We start from the raw sequence: 23975 nt of genomic DNA, 5'->3' as shown, positions 1-23975 counted from the left end.
TACAGCCTGGTCGCTGTGTATTAGATGCAGGATTATTGTCATTGAACAGAGAGCAATTATTTTAGCGCACAATTTTATATTGCTATTTAAGAGAGACATACTGTAGGTCTAACATTTGAAGGGGATGCCGTGCTCTTGCCTGATTTGGGAATTGCCACTGTGGTGGCCTGTAGTATTTTTGAGGGGATGGCACCCTTCTTCATAGCTGCGTTAAAGGTGTCCGTCAAATAATTAATTATGTGGGGACCAAAGATTTGGTAATATCTGTTAGAATATCCGCCTGGGACTGGAGCTTTATCCTTTTTTGAAACCTGGATGATTTTTAAAACCCCCTGTTGTGAGATGGGAACATTTAAGGTGGTTTCACAAGGGCAAGAAAAACGCGTGATTTTGCAGCGATTTTTGCCTGCTGCGATAGTTAAAAAGCAGATTACGAAACCAATGATTGTCAATGGTTTCTTTCCCACTTGTGATGTTTTCACTGATATGTTCAGGAGATAAAAAATCGAGGTGTGTTCTATCTTTTTGTGTTTTGCGTTTTTTTAAATCTCCTATTGTATTCTATTAGAGATGAGCGAACGTACTCGGTAAGGCTGATTTCGCAATCGAGCACCACGATTTTCGAGTACTTCACTACTCGGGTGAAAAGATTCGGGGGGGCGCCGTGGGTGAGCGGGGGGTTGCAGAGGGGAGTGGGGGGGAGAGGGAGAGAGAGAGAGCTCCCCCCTTTTCCGCGCTGCTACCCCCCGCTCCACCACGCCACGCCCCGCCCCCTGGCGACCCCCGAATCTTTTCACCCGAGTAGTGAAGTACTCGAAAATCGCAGTGCTCGATTGCAAAATCGGCCTTACCGAGTACGTTCGCTCATCTCTATATTCTATGGATCCTGCATTTTGTAGCATCGCAACGCTGCAAACACGCGTTGCACTTTTAACATTAGAGACCCTATTGATTTTTGCTATAAAACAACCACAAAATTTTATTGTGCAATTTTATCGCCGGTGGTGGCACTGCGATGCGAGATTATTCTGCCAATAAAGCATCGCTGGCGCTCACAAAATGCAGTAAATAAAAGATGTGATTTTGCTGTGATTTTCTCATGGCAAAATCGCGATTGCCTGTGTGGAATTACCCTTAGGGTGACGAGTTGGAATTGCTTTAGTTTAGGTAAATGAATTGAAGACAATTTCTTCTTTAGATGGTTGTAGGGTCAAATGGTCTTCTTTAAGATTGTATAGTTTAGAGATTTACAGACCAGAGATTGGGGCTGCAAAAAGATAATTTGCATATTCCCTGTGCATTCTGGGAAGAGCAAAGGATCACAAGCAGGAAGATTGCCAGGATTAGCTGGGTTTAGCTGCTTGGAGGACATCGCCATACCAGAGATTGGAACTGCAAGAAGATATTTTGCATATTCCCTGTGCATTCTGGGAAGTTGTACACTTAATAGTATCTTATAGGTTATATATCTTCACTACAGCTCTTGACTTTTAGAAGTTTGGAAGTGGACATCAACTGACAACATGGAAAAGGAGAGGATCATATAGTGAGCTGCAACATTTGCTATATGTTTACAGACCTACCAGAGGAAAAGCCAAACTTCACCTGCCAGAAATATAAGCTTGTGTTTCTACTGGAGGAAAAGGTGCAAAGTAGAGATGAGAGAGCATACTCGTCCGAGCTTGATGCTCGTTCGAGTATTAGGGTACTCGAGACGCTCGTTACTTGAGCCGAGCACCACGCGATGTTGGAGTCAATTCCATTTCCTTCCCTGAAAGTTTTGCGCCATTTTCTGGCCAATAGAAATGCAGGGAAGGCATTACAACTTCCTCCTGTGACGTTCCAGCCCTATCCTACCCCCCTGCAGTGAGTGGCTGGCGAGATTAAGTGACCCCCCAATATTTAAAGTGGGGCCGCCCGCAGCTCGCCACAGTCACACATTGGGAGAGATCAGGGACAGTGCTGGTGCTGCTATAGGGAAAGTGTTAGTGTAGGATCCTGTCTTCAAGAACCCCAATGGTCCTTCTTAGGGCCACATCTGACCGTCTGCATTAGTGTTGTGACTGCTGGTAGCAGTTTTGCAATTTATTTTTTTTTGTATATCAGGCGTGCAGCCCCATTACAGCTATAGCGTTCTTAGGCTGCAGTCTGTACTACATGATATAGGGACAGCGTTGCTGAGATAGGGAAAGTGGTAGTGTAGGATCCTGTGTACAAGAAACGGTCCTTCTTAGGGCTACCTGTGACCGTGTGCATTTTACAGGTTGTCTGATGGGAGTTGCAGTCCATCACTATTGCACAGCTAGGCCTGTTTGCAGCCTTCCGTATAATTTTTTTCTGACTGCAGTTAGCGTTACATAACCGCTGTCAGTCTCCAACTGGATGCCAATAATTCCAAAATCTTTTACACTGCTCTGTGGCTGCCGTCAACTTCACACACAGCATACGACAACAGACCCTGATAGAGGGAAAGTCATATACACACTATATAGCCAATATTCTTTTTCAAAAAAGTTTTTAAATAAAAGCTCCTTCTTACGGCTACCTGTGACCTTATGCATTTTACAGGTTGTCTGATGGGAGTTGTAGTCCATCACTATTGCACTTAGGCCTGTTTGCGGCCTTCCTGACTATTTTTTTCTGCCAGGAGTTTGCCTTACTATACTGCTCTCAGCAACAAAGACTACGCACATAATTTCAAGATTATTTACACCGGCCTGTGTCTGCAGTGAATTAGAGATGCACAGCATACGGCCACAGCGACTGATAAAGGGAAAGTGAAATACACACTATATAGCCGGTATTCTTTTAACAAAAAAAAACAAAAAGCTCCTCAGTTGGGCTACCTTTGACTGTTTAAATTTCACTGGGTGTCTGATGGGAGTTGTAGTCCATCACTATTGCACTTAGGCCTTTTTGCGGCCTTCCTGACTATTTTTTTCTGCCTGGAGTTTGCCTTACTATACTGCTCTCAGCGACAAAGACTACGCACATAATTCCAAGATTATTTACACCGGCCTGTGTCTGCAGTGAATTTGACGCTCAGAATATGGCCAACGCAGGTACTTATAGAGGGAAAGTGATATACGCAATATATAGCCTGTCTTCTTTTTAAAAAAAAAAAAAAAAAGCTCCTTCGTTGGACTACCTCTGACCATCTGCATTTTACTGGGTGCCTGGTGGGAGTTTTGGTGCATCACTATTGCATTGCTAGGCCTGTTTGCAGCCTTCCTTCCATTTTTTTCTGCCTCCAGTTAGCGTTACGATTCCGCTCTCTGCGTGAAAGTTTACGCATATTATTCCATAATTATTTACAGCGGTCTGTGTCTGCTCTATTCGTAATCCACCATGCTGAGAGGTAGGGGTGAGGATGTGGACGCGGGCGAGGATGCGGAGTTCAAAGTGATGGTGTCGCCACAGGCCGAGTTCCTGATCCAGGTGTATCCCAGCCGGCCACTGTGGGATTAGGAGAGAGGAAAGTTTCTGGTCCCCAGCTTCATATCACAATTTATGGGTCCACGTGGTAGACATTTATTGTAAACAGAGCAGTGTGAGCAGGTCCTGTCGTGGATGGCAGAAAATGCATCCAGCACCCAGTCTTCTACGCAGTCCAAGGCTGAAACTCTGAATCCTCTGGCTGTTGCTCCACCTTCCTCACAGCCTATACTGCTGCTGCAAAAATGATACTGGGGTCTGCATATGCTTCTGCTACATAAATGTTACAGGGGTCTGCTGATACTGCTGCTACAGAAATGTTACAGGGGTCTGCGTATACTGCTGCTAGAGAAATGTTACTGGGGTCTGCCTATACTTCCACCACAGAAATGGTACTGGGGTCTGCCTATACTGCAGCTACAAAAATATTACAGGGGTCTGCCTATACTGCTGCTACAGAAATGTTCCTGGGGTCTGTTTATACCTTTGCTACAGGAATGTTACAGCGGTCTGTCTATACTATGGGTGCAGTAAGTCTTCCCATCGCGGTGTTTTACCTATGTGGCACAAATAATGCAGTGACTGACTAGGCTAGAATTGCTGGCCAAAGCCAAGTTGCTTGGCAGGGCGAAACTCTCCCATGGTTGGGCACTCCGATTCCTTCCCGTGTAATACCATCTTTGTGCACTTACAGCATAGGCTAGGCCAAGGAACTCAAAGACTGCCCCTCCAGTGTTGCGCTATCTATGTTGTGACACATGGATTTCCCGTTGCTATGTAACTTAGGGCACCTTGGGTCACAAAGGTGGAGGCTTGGAACCGAGCCTGACCCTGGGCCCGCTAACGTGCTTCCCACACAGACTATTGTGGGTCCTGGTCATGGTGTCTTGTAATGCCACCTCCTCCTCTGCTTGGGGTCAGGGGATCAGCACTGGGCATCATGTATTTTCTCCTGTGTTACCACAGTTATCTGAGACACTGGTTTGGGCCAAAGAAGAGGAGCGTTACTGCATTGATGAGACCTTCACAGCTGTACTAGCATCGGAGTCTGCTCTATGCCCACAATTGCTGAGGGTGTGTGCTGAGGCCTATGTACTCGGCACAGTGAAAGTCTGGCATGTTTGGGCACTATCATTTCTTCATGTTTATTATTGTCTTTGGGTTCCTTCGGCTCGCCTGCGCTGTGGGTGCACAAAGACTTCCCATAGCTGTGATTTACCTGTCCAGCACAAAGTCACTGACTGACTTTGTAGGGTGCATAGTGCAGATGGCTTTCCCCTTGCAGTTTTGATAGAGCTATCCGACACCTAGACAAAATGAATACTGTGTTGTCAGGGTATATGTATATATTGCATATGTTTTTTATGCTTTTATACCTGTATGCAAGCTCTATTCAATGCTAAAATGAGAAAAACTTAATCTGTCGCCTTGCATCAGATATTCCAAAGGCCTTGCAAGGCGAAGACAAAATGTATCTTAAACACCGCAAGGAAGAACCGGATACGAAGGCCGTGTGCTTGGCTGTTTTCCCAGAAGCGCCGTATCTAGATAACGACTGTTCAACTACGTATATAACTTTCACTGTCTCAGCCGGAAATCCGGACTTTACATATATGGTTATGCCGTGAATTTGAGCCAATGAGACCATTACCCATTCCTAGTGATGTGACCAAAGGGTATAAGATCCCATGTAATCTGTAATAAAGTGCGCAGTTATGTCCCTGTGTGAGGAACCATACCAGACCTCCGTGTGTGGTGTCTCTTCTTTACCGCCGGCAGCGGGGCATTGGGGTGGGCCTGATTGGTGCTGTACGCAGAAATTTCCCTGACAAATGGCGCCCAACAAAGTGGGATGGTAAAACCGGAGCCGTACAGCGACCCGGATTTGCTTACTACTGTGAACTAGGATTCACGCCTCGGGGAAGCCGTCCTGCTGCAAACCGAGCCTGATCAACTCACAGAACTCCAGGTAAGGCCGGCATATATTTATGTTGTGTTTTACGCTGAGAGTCTTGCAGCAGGAGGGACTATCTGTGTTTTGTGACCGGACGGGTTGGGTTAAGAGTTCTACACGGTAACTCGTGGGCTTCGGGTTTGCCGTCACGGACCACTGACCATGGTAAGCGCACCAATCGTTCACCCAGGAACTAGTCTGTAGTCTATTTGTACTCTGAAGTCCGTGGTGTTTTAACGATAGTGGAGGTTGTTTGTTGTATCTGCAGAATTTTTTTCTCTTTCTCTTTTCATTTGGTCTCACAGACAAAGGAACCCTCGGTTGTTTTAGTTGTTGATGGTTTAGCTGAGAGGGATGCACTCTGTGAGATAGGTCCCATAGACGAAGGAACCCTCTGTTTTAGTTTAGTTAGTTGTTGATGGTTTAGCTGAGAGGGATGCACTCTATGGGACTGGTTCCATAGAAGGAGATGCCTTCGGTTGTTTTGCCGTATATAAGGGGCTAACAATTCGGGTCAGAAGGATGCACTCTATGGAGCGTGTTATTATTATTATTGTTGTTGTTGTTCTAATATGCTTAAGACCTTATTAAAGAAGACGGAGCCCCTCAAGGGCTGCCGCCGTGCGGATCAATTGATGGCGGATCAATTGATGTAAAATGTAAGAAAACTCTTATGAAAATGTGTAACAAGGACCCGCACAGTAGATTACAGCATGGTGACCGGGAGGAGGTCTTTAGGACCAAGAAGGGCGCCTTGAAAAACCAAGATTTGCTAGAAAGTGCTGAAGTGAGAAGCAGAGAGACAGTCAGAGAAAGTTAAGTATGTACACATTATTTGTTTAAGAAAGTATCTGTAAGTGAAATGTTGGAAAGTACAGTAAGTGATCTAGAGGGTGTCGGGAGAGTGTCTATTGAAGGTTACATTGGCAGTTAGGTAGGGAGAGAAGTATCTGGAACAAGCAAAGTCGAGAGGAAAGTTACAAAGCATGTGATTTGTTGGCAGAGAGAGAGAGGAAAAGGTGTATAATACTAGATAGATATAGGTGGATAGATTATAAATGTATGTGTATGTGTATATATGTATATGTGTACAAATGGTTAACTGAGCTTGCTTTTAGTGAGAGAAGGATTGTTTACTTGAAGCTGCAGTGTCTTAGTCTAGCTTCTCAAGGCAGAGAGATAACAGTTATTTTGCAAAGGTGGGGGCTTTCAGCTCAGGGTCAAATACAGAGAAGGAAAGGCAGGGGGGCTGAAAGATACCCACGCATTCTAAAATATATCAGTGTTTAATATAGCATATAATAGTTTCAGTAAATAAGAAAGATAGAATGTCTCAGTGACTCAGCAAATTTTTCCACATAATTTGTCAAAAATAGCGCTCATTCACAATCTCATCTCAATAGAATCATGTACTTTATAACATTATAGCACTCACTTCAATGTTTTTCAACTGATGTATGTATGTTTGTCACACTTTTTTTCTGTGTATCTGTATGTACTGGTACACCTTCAATGGGGGGTGACGGGGCAGACTTGAGCGCATGGATGGATGAGAGTTAGTGACCAGTGTTCAGACTGTGATGAATGTAAAATGTGTGATGCAGATATTGACTGGGGATAAAAGTGTCCCCCCCCCCCCTTCATGCATAAGACTTTACTTGGTTGTGATGTGGACGTGCAGACTGTGGAGTTTGAATGAAGGTGTGAAAATAGACGCAAGCGGCCAGTATCGAGGGGGTGGAGCTAGATTATGTAAAACTGCGTAATGGATCATCCTTCTTTTGTCCACAAAGGAGGGTGTGAGAATCTTGAGCAGCTAGTAAAAGATTTTTTTTTTTTTTTTTCCCACACATTTGATAAGACATTGCAGGCAGGATCAGATTAATAATGAATTTGCTTAAAAGGATATCACATTTCAAATAGTAATAGATGTTTGTAGATTATTCTGCTCCGATGTAACTCATGTCTCTGTTATTGGTGCTGACATCTTACAGGCCTTATCTGCATCCATCAAATCTTTTTCCAATGTTATACTACTTTGAACCCAGCTACTCTTCTTCCAATTGAGTACCCTGGTTCAAAGGGGGGAGGAGAAGTCATAGGTGATCTAGGTATTGCAAATCAGCCATTTTTAATTTTTTGCAACAAGATTCTGATCTTTTTGAAATAGAATATCAGCATGATTGTCTAGCAGTGATGCAACAAGAAAATTTAAGTTTTAAAATGTTACTGAAAGCCCTTGTTAACAATGCATATTTTGAGTTGTTTTTTATAGATGGTACCAGGGGTGATTGATGACTCCACACTGGATATGCAGTGGTCACACAACAAGATGTCCTAAAAGCAGAATGCCTCTGCATGTCTCAGTACAAGAAGCGGAACTAAAGGCCCTCACTGAGGCGAGTAGAGTGGCAGAAGGTAAGAAGGCAACCCTTTACACTGACTCCCGGTATGCATTTGGCATAGCGCATGATTACGGCCCAACAGAGAAGGCCAGATAGTTTTTTACCTCAGCAGGACAACCAATTAAGAATGGTGCAGCGGTGCAGAGTCTCATGGAGGCCCTACTTCTACCTGACAAAGTGGAGAGCTCACACCAATTCCTACACCGGAGAAGCAAGAGACTACACAGCAAAGGCAGCGGCCCTTAAGCCGTGGAAGAAAGAAGAAAAGAAGAATTTAACAATAACTTTGGACTTTGATAAAAACTTTGGACTTTGATAAAAACTTTGGACTTTGATAAAAACTTGGACTTTGATATGCTAAAGACTTTACAGTTACAAGCCAGCAAGGAAGAAAAAGAAAAATGGACTAAAAAGGGACGGCGTATGGCGAACAGTCAACAGAACTTGCCTACCACAGTTCCTGGTTCCTGTATCCTATGATGGCCCAGCTGACGCACGGAAAGCCGCGCCTCTCAAAGCAGCAATGATGTCGACGCTTGAACAAGGACGGGTGGCTCGTGGGTTTTCTGTAGCTGCTGCATCATTTGTCCAATTTTGCATGATCTGTGCCGTAAGCAACAGGGCAGAAGTAAAATTTGCCACATCACACTTGCCAGGGCCACTGTACCCATTTCAGGGATTGCAAATTGGCTACATTCAGCTTCCACTTGTTGGGAAGTATGAATATGTGCTTGTTGTTGTTGATTTCTTTTCAGGTTGGAGAGACCTACCCTGTTACCAAAGTAAATAAGCAGGTAACCGCACAGAAGCTCATGAATGAGGTAATCTGCAGATACGGGGTACCGGAAGTGATTGAGTCAACAAAGGTACACACTTCACAGGTGAAATAATACAACGCATCATGTCTGTTTTAGGTATATTCCAGGCTTTTCCCACACCCTAACATCCACAGAGTAGTGGGAAAGTAGATACAAAAGGCAATGAAGAAAACGGGCAAATTTTGAATTGAGTGTCTTCCAAGGAATTGTCAACAATGCATTCTGCAGTCTCTGCTTTTCTCCCAGGTCCTACAGATGAGTTTCACAATCTGAAACCAGGTTTGAATGTCCTTACCAGATGTTGCTTACCCGGCCCAACTGCAGTCAAGCTCGAAGAAAAGTCCACTTGGTTCCACACCTCCCAATGCAAAAAGGCCCTGGGTCCCGCAGCACAGAACTCATGATCCTGCATATCCTTTACATGCTATAATGTGGTACAATTCCTCTAACACACACCTTTGACTACTGTACACTAGCCCCCTGTTTCAGGGATCAGAACAAATTAATACAATCAAATGTGCAATATGAAGACTACACTGAGGGTGAGAATCTAACACCGCATCGTGCTAAGAGAAAAGTTGACGCTCCAGGTGGTAACTTTGATCCACATATATACATGGATGCAATAGGAGTGCCAAGGGGGGTGCCAGATGAATTTAATTCTAGAGATCAGGTTAAAGCAGGTTTTGAGTCCTTATTTGCTATTGTCACTATGGTATTAACAAGAATGTAGACTGGATAAATTATAATCCCTTTGATCAAGAAGAGTATGAGTAAGGGACTGGACAATGTGACACCAACGTTTGCCTTGTTTGAAAAAGATGAAGAGCCAGTTCTGATAGTGCCAACCACATATGTTACCAGAAAAATGGAGAGATGGAGTAGTACTGCGCCTGCCCCGATCTTCTAAGATGGATTGTCAGTGGACTTCCCATTTGCCTAGGGATAGTGCAGAAGACCTTAGGTTCCGGTGAGGGCACAATCTGCGGGGTGTTAACTTGTACAGATAGAGGGTAAGGATGCCCGAAAATGAGCCCAGGGAATCCATGGCCTCCTTCTGAGGTGAGGTAGGGATTCCCACTTTTAGGAGTAGGGCCTTACGGGCAGTGGGGAAACCCTGACGCAAGGGAGAGGCGACCGAGGAAGAGCGCAAGGTCTGGTGCTTGATCTCCATATTAAGTTTTTAGGGGGGTTTGTGAGAGTATATGTATATATTGCCATATGTTTTTTATGCTTTTATACCTGTATGCAAGTTCTATTCAATGCTAAAATGAGAAAAACGTAATCTGTCGCCTTACATCAGATATTCCAAAGGCCTTGCAAGGCGAAGACAAAATGTATCTTAAACACCGCAAGGAAGAACCGGATACGAAGGCCGTGTGCTTGGCTGTTTTCCCAGAAGCGCCGTATCTAGATAACGACTGTTCAACTACGTATATAACTTTCACTGTCTCAGCCGGAAATCCGGACTTTACATATATGGTTATGCGGTGAATTTGAGCCAATGAGACCATTACCCATTCCTAGTGATGTGACCAAAAGGTATAAGATCCCATGTAATCTGTAATAAAGTGCACAGTTATGTCCCCGTGTGAGGAACTATACCAGACCTCTGTGTGTGGTGTCTCTTCTTTACCGCCGGCAGCGGGGCATTGGGGTGGGCCTGATTGGTGCTGTACGCAGAAATTTCCCTGACAGTGTGGGCACATGGACTGCCCATTGCTATGTCAGTCGCAGCACCATTCATACTGTGTATTCTTATGAAGACAGATAACACTACAATAACAGTGACACACTATTAAAGCAAAACAGAAAAGGAAACATTACGAAAGAATGGTTGGTTAAATAAGAGTTAAAGTATGGCACATAAGAAAAAGCAGGCAGGAAATACTACAGATGTGACAGGGAAAGGAAAATAGGAAAAATAGTACAAGGAAAATAAAACAAACTTACAAAAAATAATTTTACCTGATGGGGATCAAGTTCAAATTCTGCTGATTTTCTACATTTTAATGACATCGCAACCGACCCCTACTCCATGGAGATAGTAAAACAAAAGAAATCTCTTACCCTTGTCTTCATGTAATGGAGTGAAAAAGGTCTGCTGCTCTTTGTTCAGTGGAATGTGTAAAATAGTGAAAATCTCACTGGGGCCTCCAAATGTTAAAGAAATCACCAGATCAGGTAAAATCAATAGTTAGGCCTAATACACACGGACAGGTCAAATTTCGCAAGCAGATTTCTGCCACGGAAGACCTGTGGATAGACGTTTAAAATTATTTTGATGTATCCTGGAATAGCGTTTTTTTCACGCAGATGCACAGTATATGATCCGCGTAGGAAAAACGCGAGCACACTCCAATCAGTAGACCAACCCCTAGAAAGTTGCCCATCCCTTTGGAAAATTCCTATAAAAGAAGGAAAATGCCTAGTCTTCAGTCTGTTTGTCCTTGTGTGCTTGTGAGAATAGCATCAGCTATTTAGCAAAAGATGCCTTTCGGTGATAAAGCGGCAGTGCTGGCATGGCTGATCTTCAGTACATTTTTTTCATGGCTGTCACAAACGGCACTGGAGAAAGAAAAGCCCTCTGAGAAAAAGAGGACGTTGTGGGTGCACCTATTTGTTTCACAGTGGCATTCCGAGGGTCACTTCTACAGCCTGTATGCTGATCTTATGGTATGAACTAAACCCTTTTATATAACATATACGTGTTGTCAACAACTCAATATCCTTATTTTACAGCCCCATTACTTTTTACTATGAGAATCTATTGGCTTTCTTTTACGCTATTGATGAAATTAATAAAAGTCCTCATATTTTACCAAACTTAACTCTGGGATATCATGTATATGACACGTGTTCAATTCCTGGGAAGGCAATAAAGAGCATTTTACATATTTTATCTGGGCCTGGAAAGATTGTCCCTAATTACTCCTGCACTCAGAAGAAGGTTGTTGGATTTATTGGTGATCATTTCACATCAACCACTTTACCTACAGCGCAACTCTTGGGGACATATCCATACTCACAGGTTAGTCACATGGTCATATCTCTTGTGTTTATATAACATTTCATTTGTGCTATGATATATTATATTACTTATCCTGTACTGCTCCTGAGTTACATCCTGTATTATACTCCAGAGCTGCACTAACTATTCTGCTGGTGGAGTCACTGTGTACATACATTACTTATCCTGTACTGATCCTGAGTTACATCTTGTAGATCTTTTATTGGAAAAGTAGAAAACATAACAACATATCAATCAGTAACAACAGCATGTTTCACTGTCTCTCTTTCTCCCTGAGTTCTCTGAGGGTGTCACCTCACATTAGCAAGTGGTGAGGAATGGAGCTTAGCCTGGACTGACTCGTCAGACCCTAAGCCACTCCACACATCTCCCTCCTCCTACTACATCTCACACTCTCTCCACACTATTTTTAGTGCAGTATAGCCACGTCCATTCTAAAACCAGTCTTGTGTGAATGAGGCCTAAGAATGCTTTCAAAAACAGAAGTGTTAGTTAATTTTTGTGAATTAATAAAATGAATGAACAAAAGAGAAATGTGCATCACATCAATATTTGGTGTGATGCCCTTTGTCTTCAAAACAGCATCAGTTCTTCTAGGTACATTTGCACACATTTTTTGCAGGAACTTGGTGGGGAGGTTGTTCCAGACATCTTGAAACCTGTGTAAAATAGGAATCAGTGGGATTACAGGCAATCCTGCATTGGACCCACCATCCCTCCAAGAATAACCATCTGGAGTAACCCCCCAGATAACTGGGACTCGTGGATTACGATGCTCAAGAGGAAGAGCATAGAAATAGGTGGAAGTTATCCTGTATTAACTAGAAATCTGTTGAAGTAAATGTGCTTTGAGATCTGCAAAGTGTGAACTGTTTATAGAAGTTTGTTCCAAGAATTAAATAAACTGTGTACGTTCAGTTTACTTTATACAAGCTGGTCTGGACTCTTAATTTCACTGTTACCTGAACATTCGACTGAAAGGTATTGGCATCACAAGGACATTCAAATCAATGCATTCATCATCACTGTTAGAACTTATACCACTGTGCACAGCTGGGCCAAGCCATGTCTTAACCCTCCAGATAGAGACAGCAGAGCCACCATTGACAACTCACTTATTCCCTGTTGTCTTTACACAGAGGTCTGCATTCGGCTACCACCCCACCACCACCACCACTCCCCCACTCTCGAACTCTCCGCACTCAATGAATGTTCTCTTTCCTAGATGGCTGTATTAACCAGGGTTTTTCTTTTGGGAATACAGATTAGCTATGGAGCGACAGACACATTGCTCAGTGACAGATATCTATTTCCATCTTTTTTCCGAACCATCCCTGATGACTACACAACTTATTCTGTCATAACTGATTTTTTGAGTTACTTTGGATGGAACTGGGTTGGAATCATAGCTTCTGATGATGATGCTGGGCATAGAGAAACGCGCTTGCTGACAAACCTTCTCAGCAGTCATGGCATCTGTGTGCACTTTGTCTTAAAATCTGATAATCAGTTCCATGAAGCAACAGATAAAATCATCAATAAAAGAATAGAGGTGATAAAGAAGTCATCTGCCAAGATTATTATAGCATGCGGAACATTTTCTATTATGATGCAGTCTCTTTTTTACAAAATTAGACATGTGATGTATGACAGAACCTTAATCCTTAATCCCACTTTCTCTCCTCACATTGCACATATTATTGCTCAACCACAGATGTTCAATCTCAGTTTACTATTTAACCCCAAATCAGAAAAAATTCCAGAGATGCAACGTTACTTCAAAAGTTTCCATCCTTTGAAGAATCCTAAAGACATGATCCTGGAAGACCTCTGGATTACAAAATATAATTGTTCATCAGGGAAAATGGGTAAGGATAAAATGTTTTCAGCACTGTATGAAATATCTCTTCATAAATGTGACAGAACAATAAAAATAGAAGATATGCTCCAACTTTCACCCCATGGACACCTTTTCCAAATGTATCTGGCTGTTCAGTCCTTGGCTGACGTCTTACACAATATGTATACTCCTCATGGCCATCAGTCTACAGACAATAAGCTATATCATCGTACACACAAGGTGACTCTATAGAGATAATACATAAGATCTTTATATAAAACAAATGAGCAATAAGAGTACACACAGTATACTGGTAGTTGTTATATATCCATGTTCTTATCTGTATAATCAGTTTACATTTTTATTTTTAAAGGGATTCTGTCATTACAGTAGGATAAAGATCCCTCTGTAGCAGTATACCATGGTGCCAAGATTCAATAAAATAAGCCTTTGTTCCTCCATTAAAAAGCAACATTTCAGTCACACAATGTGATCTCAAGCCTCCCTCCATAAGACACCTCCCACATTTAAGTACAAAAAGTCACAGATACCACAGCCAATAGTACAAATGCTGGCACAGATGTGTACAATCAACTTACCCCACATGACACAACCCCTAAGTCAGGGTAAAATATGCCTCAGTTGTGACTCAATTTTGTTGAAAAACATGCAGCTAGATGGCATCCCACGCAACTTCACTGGCGCTTCATCCTACACATCATTACTGCGCATGCCCAGGACTAACAAAGTATCAGTGAACTGCGGCAACACTGGAAATCAATGCATATGTGCGAGACCACTTATCTCTCGTGTGAAGATAAGTAATACTATTGTATCCTAGGCACACTGTGATTACATCCAACTTTGTTTGGCACCTGCGCTACCTAGCAACCGATTGCTCCTCCTTTGTGTATAGTGTCACAGCTTCATGTCCAATATACAGCGCGCAGAACAAGTATCCACATTGGCAATACACTTTTGTGGAAAATAATAGCCAATTCAAAGGTGACTAGAGGTAGGATGTCCATATATCATATATACACCCACTCCTTATAGCCAGAAATATGCTGTCTTACATTGGAGATAAATATGCAGACCTATATATATATATAAAATTATTCAGCATAGAAAGTCAATGCATAACAATGCCGACTAAAATTCCTAATAAATTAATAATTACCAATAGAACATAACAGTTAAATAAATCTTTATTATTGGTTTTATTCTGTCATAACTATAAATATTGACTCGAGTTGTTCATTATGTTAAACCACAATTATTACATATTCAATATATAGAAGAAATAGATATTCTCAAAAGACTGCCATATAATATGCATGGAGGATGGAGTCACACATAAGCCACATATACGTATCACCTAAAAAAAAAAATCCTTATTAAAAACATAAATAAAAAGAGCATACAAAAAGTGTGCATACAGTAGGTCAGCATGCACACTGAAAAGTTCATAAGTCAGCTTCTGGCTGGGCAAGAGAGCCTAGCCCTGTCTGACTATTTACGAGCATGTGTCCCCAGCAATACTGCAGAGGAAGCCTTGCATTGTTTTGAAACACTTTTTTAAGCTGGTTCTACCAAATAAAAACTGAGAAATTTTACTGACAAACACCGGTGAATGCTTATTTAACCCTTTCCAAGCTATTTTTTATCCTGGTTTTCCTAGGAGGCGTACTCTTTTTTTGCAATTATACAACGGTGCTATCTGCTGGCTAACGCCAGTACTGCATGAGGTGACACGTTGGATAGGCTCCGACAGCAGAGAGGCTGGCAATATACAGTAAGAAAACCCAAACGGATGTCTTCCAACATCAGAGCTGTACAGCCTTAAATCATAACGTCTTCAGACATCAGGCAGTGGATTGAAAAGGGTTAAGGATTGCACATTATTTCCAGCCTTTCGGTCTATATCATTTAGCAGTAGACAGTTAGTCAATCCAATCATCCTGGAGACAACCCATGTAACACCCTAAATACTGTTTCACAGTTTGGTTGGCATGTTCCATCTGACCATTAGACTGTGGATGGAAGGCAGACAATAAGTTCACTTCACTCTCCAAGGAGGTACAGCATAGTTCTACAACTTAGGAGTTAACAGGACACCATAGTCAGAAACCACATTGCCAAGCAAGTTGTGTAAGCAGAAAGCTTCCCAGACAGTCTCTTAAGCACAAGGTAGTCCATTTGCAGGTATAAAGTAAGCCATTTTAGTAGGACTATCAACTATTACTAAGATAGTGTTCATGTCCTTAAAAGATGGTAATTCCACAATAAAGTACATAGGAATAGAATTCCATGGTCAAGAAGGAGTAGAAAGGGCTTGAAGTAATTCTAAGCATTAGGTACAAGGTGTTTTGTTTCTAGCAGATGTTTGACAAGACGAAACATGTGTTTGGACTTACACTTTGGTATCTTGGACACCAAAAAAAAAACAAGATAAAAGTTCCTTAGTTTTTTGTACTCCCATGTGACCTGTAGAGACATCATGAGCTAGATGTAAAACTTCCAATTGAGCAGTCTTGGGAAAATAGATACAATGAGCAAAAGGACTACACCCATCCTTGAAATCTAAACCTATACCTTTGTATGGAATGTTTAAGAAAGGATCTCCATTATAACCTTCTCTGATGCACTGTAGTATATAACTGGGAAAAGTGGCTCCCGAAAAGTGCTTAGAAGGTAGAATAGTGGTTTCAAATATACAACTTTGCAAGGTCTCCAAGAACATCTTAGACAGAGCATGTGCGTTTCCATTACAGGATCCAGGTCTGTAAGAAAGAATAATACAAAATCTTGCAGAAAATAAAGCCCAACTTGCTCTTCTGCCAGAAAGATTCTTAGCAGATTTAAAACTCAAGATTTCAGTGGTCAGTAAGACTTTACACAGGGTGAGAAGCTTTTTCAAGAAGATGTCCCCATTCTGTAAAGGCATTCTTTATCACAATAATTCCTTGTTTCCAATGATATAGTTTGTTTTGGAGGGTGACATGTGGCTAGAGATAAAGCCACATGGAAGAAGTAGCCTACCACCAATTTCTTTGGACAACATTGCCCCACTGCTACATCTAAAGTATTCACTTCAGCAACAAATGGTAAGCCTTGAATGGGATGCACCAAGATAGGAGCAGAGGTTAAAAGAGTCTTTAACTGGGAAACTTGTGGAGTGTGGGTAGGAAACAATACTGGTATAGCCGCAACTCTTCAAAAATATGCAAAGTTTGAAAAAGATAAAACTAGCTTTTATTGAATGCAAAGTCAGCATATAAACGAATTTTGAGGTCAAGGCCTCTTCTTCAGTTTAGCTGTGAGTTTGCATGAATTAGCTGTAGCCTACAGCTAAATGAGCATCACAGACCCTCTACACACCCAATAGAGATGGTGGTTTTACCCTACCAAATATGTACAACTAAGCAGAATTTCAGCCAAAAGGCCTCATTCAGATGAGCGTGTGTTTTGCGCACGCATAATGCACGCTTCTAAAAGAACCAATGGGTTCCTATAGAAGCGTTCACATGTGCGGAATTTGAAGTGCAAAACAGCACGCACCTAAAAAAGATAGGACATGGGTACGTGTTTTGCAAGACTTTCCATTGACTCCTATGGGAGCAGGAATTAATGGAAACTCCTGCGTACAGAACAGATTCTCTGCTGCTTACAGCAGGGCATTTAAAAGGTGCTTCTGGCCAGAAACACCTTTTAAATGTCTCACTGTTAACTCCTTCATCCCCGCGGGGATGAGGGGACTCCCCAAGTGTTCCGTGATAAGGGGACTGTAGTGGAGATGAAAGAATCCCCTACCACAGCTGTCACAGCTGTGGCAGAGGAGCACAATGCCATCCCATTGCTTATAATGTGGCAGGCGCTGCTGCCGCCCTATTGAAGGCAATGGGATGAAGGCAACCCCTGCAGCCATGATTTTCCGGGAAGGGCTTGAAATATTAGCCCTACCCCAAAAATCATCCCTTGCTGTAGAAAAATAACAAAAAAAAAACATTAACTCACCTAGAAATGCTGTCTCACTCTTCTCCCCATCCCAGTCTTCTTTTGTATTCTGGTGGCCGAGGATTAAAAAATCCTTGCCTCCAGAAAGTGCTGCCTCTGAATAGCTGAGCACTGTGACCAATCAGAGACAGTGCTCAGCCATTGAATGACAGCTGAGCATTGCCTCTGATTGGTCACAGAGCTTAGAGCTTAGCCAATTAAAGGCAGTGCTTTCTAGAGGTGGGGATTTTTCAATCCCTGGCCACCCAAATACAAAAGAAGACTACTGGGGATGGGGAGAAGTGCCGTACATTGCTTCTAGGTACGTTAATGTTTGTTTTGTTTTTTTTCTACAGCTAGGGATAATTTTCAGGAAAGGGCTTATGTGACAGCTGTGGCAGGGGATTCTTTCGTCCCTACTGAAGTGCCTTTGTCACTGAACACTGACAGTGCTGTCACAGTGTTTAATGATGAGTAAGTTGTATTATTGGACTAATCATTCTTGAGACAATTCTAATAAATTTATCATAGAAGTTGGCATGGCCTACAAATCTTTGAACCTCCTTCTCATTCTTGGTTGTTTGCCAGTCTAATATTACTTGAATTTTGCTGGTAATTTTTGAGAGAAAATATCAACTCCAGGAACTGATTCTCTGATTTCCCAAATCCACACTTCTCCATCCTAATGTACAATTGTTTTTTTACAAATGGCTCACAAGCATGCCGACTTGCTTACAATGGTTGGTCCTCATGGTTTTCAGATAATATCATCCAAATTAGCCACTATAAATCTTTGCTGACCATACTGTCTTAAGTAACTCTGGAAAATGAGAAAGAGGATAGCGATTCTTGACAGTTATTCAATAAACTGCTCTATAATCCACATCAAAATCCGCAACGCAAAATATGCATCGCATTTTGCTGTGGATGTGCACCATAATCCACTGCGTATGAATGTATTCTAAGGTAGGATTACTGAGTTTGCACAGTAACAAAGCTTCATTGGATCTACTGCATGTAACTACCTTTACATTTGGGTCTAGAAGCTCTAATTGTCTAGTTGTAAACTATTGATTGCCTACCCTCATGAAATGATGTATTACCATATAACTGATGTCTTATCTCTTATCATGTTACTTTTATCCCTTTTTTTGCATTATATTAACCATATGTGACATCATCTTCATCACTTTATGGAAGGTGCACCATTATTTAGAAACAATGATGTGCACAGATGAATCTGGGTCAGAATTTAAGTGCTTTACCAACAAAGGAGATAAAAAATGTACTTATGTCATTCATAATGCCATTTTATGGGATATAATGAACTTTAGCAACTTGACTATGATCACGGTGGGATGGCACAGGCAGAGCTCTATGGACGGCTTGGATCTTTCGGTCAACACACAAGACATAGTATGGAAAAATAACGCAAAAGAAGTGAGTTCTTGAATATTATTGAGTGCAGGTCCATAATCTGGGATCCACTTCAATCCTGAGAACAAAGGATCAGAGATCTTTTCAGCATTTCACCTGCTCAAAGGGGTTGTCAATGGTGCTTCTTGCACAGGGGTGGCCTGGAGCATCGCTGTGTAGAGGCAACAGGGCTTAAATAGAGCATTCTGAAGATTGTGGTGCCTCCATAGTCAGACCCCTATTGATCAGAAGGTGTTGAAAGCTTAACAATAGGCTGTCATTTTCTGTGGTGATGAAACCCTTTTAGGACAACTTCCAACATTTTTACATACGATTTCCCAATCCTATACAGAAGTCTATGGGAAAGTGCATGAAAAAATTACCACACCAAGAGAAAGCTGTGTTTTGAAAACTAAAAGCCACAGACCCAAAAATGCAGGAAAAGTGAAGAAAAAAACACTACAAAACGTAGAGCATTTTATATTTCCTTTTTGTCTTATTGCAATCTTTGCAAATAACAAACTTTAATTATAGGCCGGATCCACGTGGGAGCTGATTTTCAGCGGAAAGCCTGCCTCCAATCCCGCAGCATTTGGTTTGGGTTTTGAAGTGGGTTTTATCACGTATTTTTGTGCAAAATTCACCCCATCATTGAGAAGAGGTGAATTCTGCAAGGGAAACAGCAATGAAATCTACATGCTGTAGAACTGAATTACGTACCGCATGTCAATTTTTGCACAAGTTTTGTGCAGATTATTTTTGCAGCCTGTGGATGAGGTTCTCAAAATCTCATCCACTTTGCTTCTACTGTAGATGCTTCAGATGTTCTATGCAGAGGGTCCAGATGGAAATTCATCCATGTCTGGACCCCCATATAGTGCATGCATATTCCGCAGAGCTTTACATTACTTTCCCCCAATCTGTCCCTACTGGGACTCACAATTCTAAAATTCATGTATAAGGCCTTAGTCACACGGGCGTTTTTTCACGCGATTTGCGGATCGCATGACGGATGCGCATCCGCAAATCGCGTGACCGGTGCGCGCAAGTCGCCCGCAAATTGCCCGAAAATCTGCTCCTAGCCGCGTTTCATTAGAAACGGGCCGGAGCTGTCCAGCGCATTGCATTCAATGGAGACGGCAATAGAGCTGGCTCCATTTAAAGCAATGCGCTGCGGGCGAGCCCGGGATGAATTGTCGGGAAGGGCTTAAATATATAAGCCCTTCCCTGCAATTCATCCTAAAATGTGTAAAAATAAAAAATATATATATACTCACCTTCTCCCGGCAGCCGGAGCTCCGCGCGGCTGTCCTGCAGTGGGTGTGAAGGGGGTGTGAGTCAGACCTGCCCCCTGATTGGCTCAGTGCTGAGCCAATCAGAGGCATGTCTCACTCACACCCATTCATGAATTCATGAATGGATGTGAGTCAGACCTGCCCCTGATTGGCTCAGCGCTGAGAGGCAGCAGTCACTCACCCATTCATGAATTCATGAATGGGTGTGTGAGTGAAAGCTGCCTCTGATTGGTCAGGGCTGTGACCAATCAGAGGCAAATCATTCAGCAGGCGGGGATTTTAAAGCCCCGCCGGCTGAATAGTGCCGAGAAGCAGTTCAGGAGAACTGACAGCGGCCGCGGCTGGACTCCGGCTGCAGCGGAAAGGTGAGTATACAATTTTTTTTTATTTTAACACATTTTAGGATGAATTGCAGGGAAGGGCTTATATATTTAAGCCCTTCCCGACAATTCACCCCGCGCACGCCGGCAGCCCATTGCTTTCAATGGAGCGGCTGTATTGCCTGCTCCATTGAATTCAATGGGCAAACATCGTTCTTCTCTGTCACAGCTGTTACAGCTGTGGCAGAGAAGAATGATTTGTCTTCTATATGTTCTCAATGGGGTCGGCGCTGCTGCCGCCGGCCCCATTGAGCGCATATAGAGAAGAGAACAGGAATCGCAGATCGCAGATAGGTGCGATCTGCGATTTCTGTTCTATAATTTATCGGACGAGCGCATAAAAAGCGCTCATGTGTCTGATACCATTGCAAAGCAATGGTTTTATAAAATCGCCGGACACATGCGCATTCGCGAATCGCGGCTAAAAACGCCCATCTGACTAAGGCCTTAGCATGATTTTTGGAGTGTGCGTGGAAGCCTACATAAACAGAAAGAACATATAAACTCCATGTCGATGTCATCTGCCGTCAGATTTGAACCTAGAAACCCAGTTCAAGACAACTATACTAACCACTGAGCTAGGCTAAATACAGAGACCAGGGGTTGTCAGGAAGTACAGAAGCAGCATAGCCCAGCTGCACTCAGCTGTTTCCACCCTTCCCACCACTTTGTATACAGTGGTGTTTCCAATGCGGCCATGTTTAGCCAATACAGCAACACATAATTAATGACATACAGCTGCAATCAACATTTTTCATTCCGTTATAAATTATTTTTTCCAAATTGACAAACTTTCAGCTGTTTAGAATAAATAATAAAACAAGAACTATTTAAGGGCCCAGTCAGACGAGCGGTTTTTTTTTGCGCACCTATTTTTAAAATTGGCGCTACTGCAGCCTGCCCCATTGAAAACAATGGGATGCATGCAACCCAAGCAGTGATTTTCGGGGAAGGGCTTGCAATATAAGCTCCTCCCTGAAAATCATCAATAGCTGGTGTAAAAAAATAAAACAAATATATACATCACCTTCCGCCGGTGTCGGGGTTTTGGCACGCCTTGTCGCTTGGTCCCCAGCACTGCTCTGAAACACTTTCTGCTGGTCGGGGATTTAAAAATCCCCACCTTCAAAAAGTGCTGGTCTGATGGGCTGAGCCCTCAGCCAATCAAAGCTCTTAGCCATTCATTGAATGACAGCTGAGTGCTGCCTGGGAAAGGTCACAGTGCTCAGCCAATCAGAGGCAGTGCTCAGCCATTCATTATATTTCAATGAATGGCTGAGTGCTGCCTGTGATTGATCACAGTGCTCAGCCAATGGGACCCTGCACTTTCAGGAGGCGGGGATTTTTAAATCCCTGGCCAGGAAAAAATGCTTCAGAAGAGTGCCAGGGAGCAAGGGAGAAGATACGCCAGAGCTGGGCAGAACCCTCTGGGAGTCCCCTTATCCCCTGTCATCTCTGTAACTTTATGCACAGCACGGACCTTACAGGCACACATGTCCTATCTTTTTCAGGTGTGAGTATTTTGCACCTCTAAAAGACAGGCATGTCAACACTTCATAGGGAACCAATAATTCTAATAAACCTGATTTTTTTGTGCGCACAGAGGCGCGCACAAAAAATAAATCACTCATCTGAACGCGGCCTGAACGAGGCCTTAAAAACTCCTGTGCCTTATGTAAATGCAGCCGAGCAGTCCGGTGGGTTGGCTGGACCGACTCCCCTAGCTGAGGATCGCAATATTCTCCCGTTGCTTTCAATGGAATCGGCACTTCTGCAGCCCCATTGAAAGCAATGGGTTGCCGGCAAGCCCTGCATGGATTATCAGGGAAGGGCTTTAAATGTAAGTCCTTCTCTGAAAATCATCCCTAGAATGTGTTAAAAATAAAAAAATATCTATACTCACCTCAACACAGCTGCCGGGGCTCAGGCGCGTCCAGCCTGTCTTCCCCCTGCACTGCTCTGAGTCTCTTGCAGCAGGCGGGGATTTAAATGAATGGCCAAGTGCTGCCTGTGATTGACTTAGCACTGTGACCAATCATAGGCAGTGCTCAGCTGTCATTCAATGAATGGCTGAGGATTGCCTGTGATTGGCTGAGTGCTCAGCCAATCAGATACGGTCCTTTCAGCAGGCGGGGATTTGAACCCCTTAAGGACATGGCCTATTTTGGGCTTAAGGACGCAACGATTTTTTGCAGATTTTCTTCTCCACTTTTCAAAAGTCATAACTTTTTTATTTTTCTATCGACGCGGCCAAATAATGGCTTGTTTTTTGAGTGGTGAAGTTTTTAATTGGCGACATTTTGGGGTACATTGACTATATTGTACCCCAAAATTACTCCTGTGGCTCACCATCAGAGCCACAGGCTTTACCTCTTTATTTATTTATTTATTTTTGGTACTTTTTGATGCATGGGCATAACAACTATTTTCTGTAGGAAGGAGTAGATCAGAGAAACCTGCTGCTGCCTTATACCTGGTAGCATGCAGGGAGGCTCTTTATACTATTTAAAATTAAGCCTATAGTTTCAGCCTGGGTCTGAAGTCTAGTTTGGTTATAGAGGCGGCCACACTTATATGGTGACCACTTTTCTATATACCTAACATCCTCCTCTTATCTCCGTTATATCATCTAGACGAGACAGTCCTGATGACACTGGGCTATCATTTAAACTGCCAAGCTGATACTGCATCCAGATTTTCAGCTTTATAGCTCTCTGTTACCCAGGGAGCCTATACTTTGGCTGCAGTTTTCATAATCTATTGAGCCAATATCTCTCAGACCTCCTACTGATAAGCTCCCATCAACTAAGATCAAGCAGAGAGACCATACTCTGCATACTAATACTGGGAGTGCACGTGTATTTCTTTAGTTGATGCCTGAATACGCAATTTTGCTTCTATGCATCTGATATACTGAGCAATCATACAGATTGCCTCTAAGTCATTGCACTATCTGTACTATCTAACTTCATTTTAAAATATCGTTTGTTAATTCATTACTATAAACAGTGCTATACGAATGCCTGTCGAACCCATCTGAGCTCCTGATGAACCACATTTTTCTATTGTGGGGAAACGCGTCGAGCACAGTTCATTCTAACACTCCGACTATGAGTGTCCGACTGTGAAAAATCCTTATAGGAAAACTTTTTCTCTTTGCCCGTGATTGATGCCAAAGAGTTTGAGATACTGACACGTCCCTATATTGGATACTGTCTAAGACAGCAATCACTCTGGTAGATCACTGCAGCATCTCAATATCAAGTTGGAGGAGCACCTTACCTCCAAATTTTGATGCTGCATGATCTTTACCAGTTTTGGAAGTGACTAAGCTCTTCCTATCACTTACCTGTAGCACTGATCTGCTATCTGGCCCCACACACATATCCGGTCTTTGAGTGGAGG

The 23975-nt window shown here is 42.7% G+C and overlaps 1 protein-coding gene across 1 annotated transcript in view; it reads left to right on the top strand.

The window, feature by feature from the left end:
- The window catches only part of LOC136581796 (vomeronasal type-2 receptor 26-like), a 53259-nt gene that overhangs the window by 25224 nt on the left and 4060 nt on the right, over positions 1-23975 (top strand). Inside the window, exon 3 of the mRNA XM_066582418.1 lies at positions 5971-6176. Within this exon, the coding sequence (XP_066438515.1) occupies positions 5971-6176 (206 nt within the window). The remainder of the gene's footprint in view (positions 1-5970; positions 6177-23975) is intronic.

This window comes from Eleutherodactylus coqui, chromosome 11, assembly GCF_035609145.1.
Source record: "Eleutherodactylus coqui strain aEleCoq1 chromosome 11, aEleCoq1.hap1, whole genome shotgun sequence".
NCBI classification, from domain to species: Eukaryota; Metazoa; Chordata; class Amphibia; order Anura; family Eleutherodactylidae; genus Eleutherodactylus; species Eleutherodactylus coqui.
Note: the sequence above shows the minus strand (reverse complement) of the source record. Positions and strands in the feature narration are given on the sequence as shown.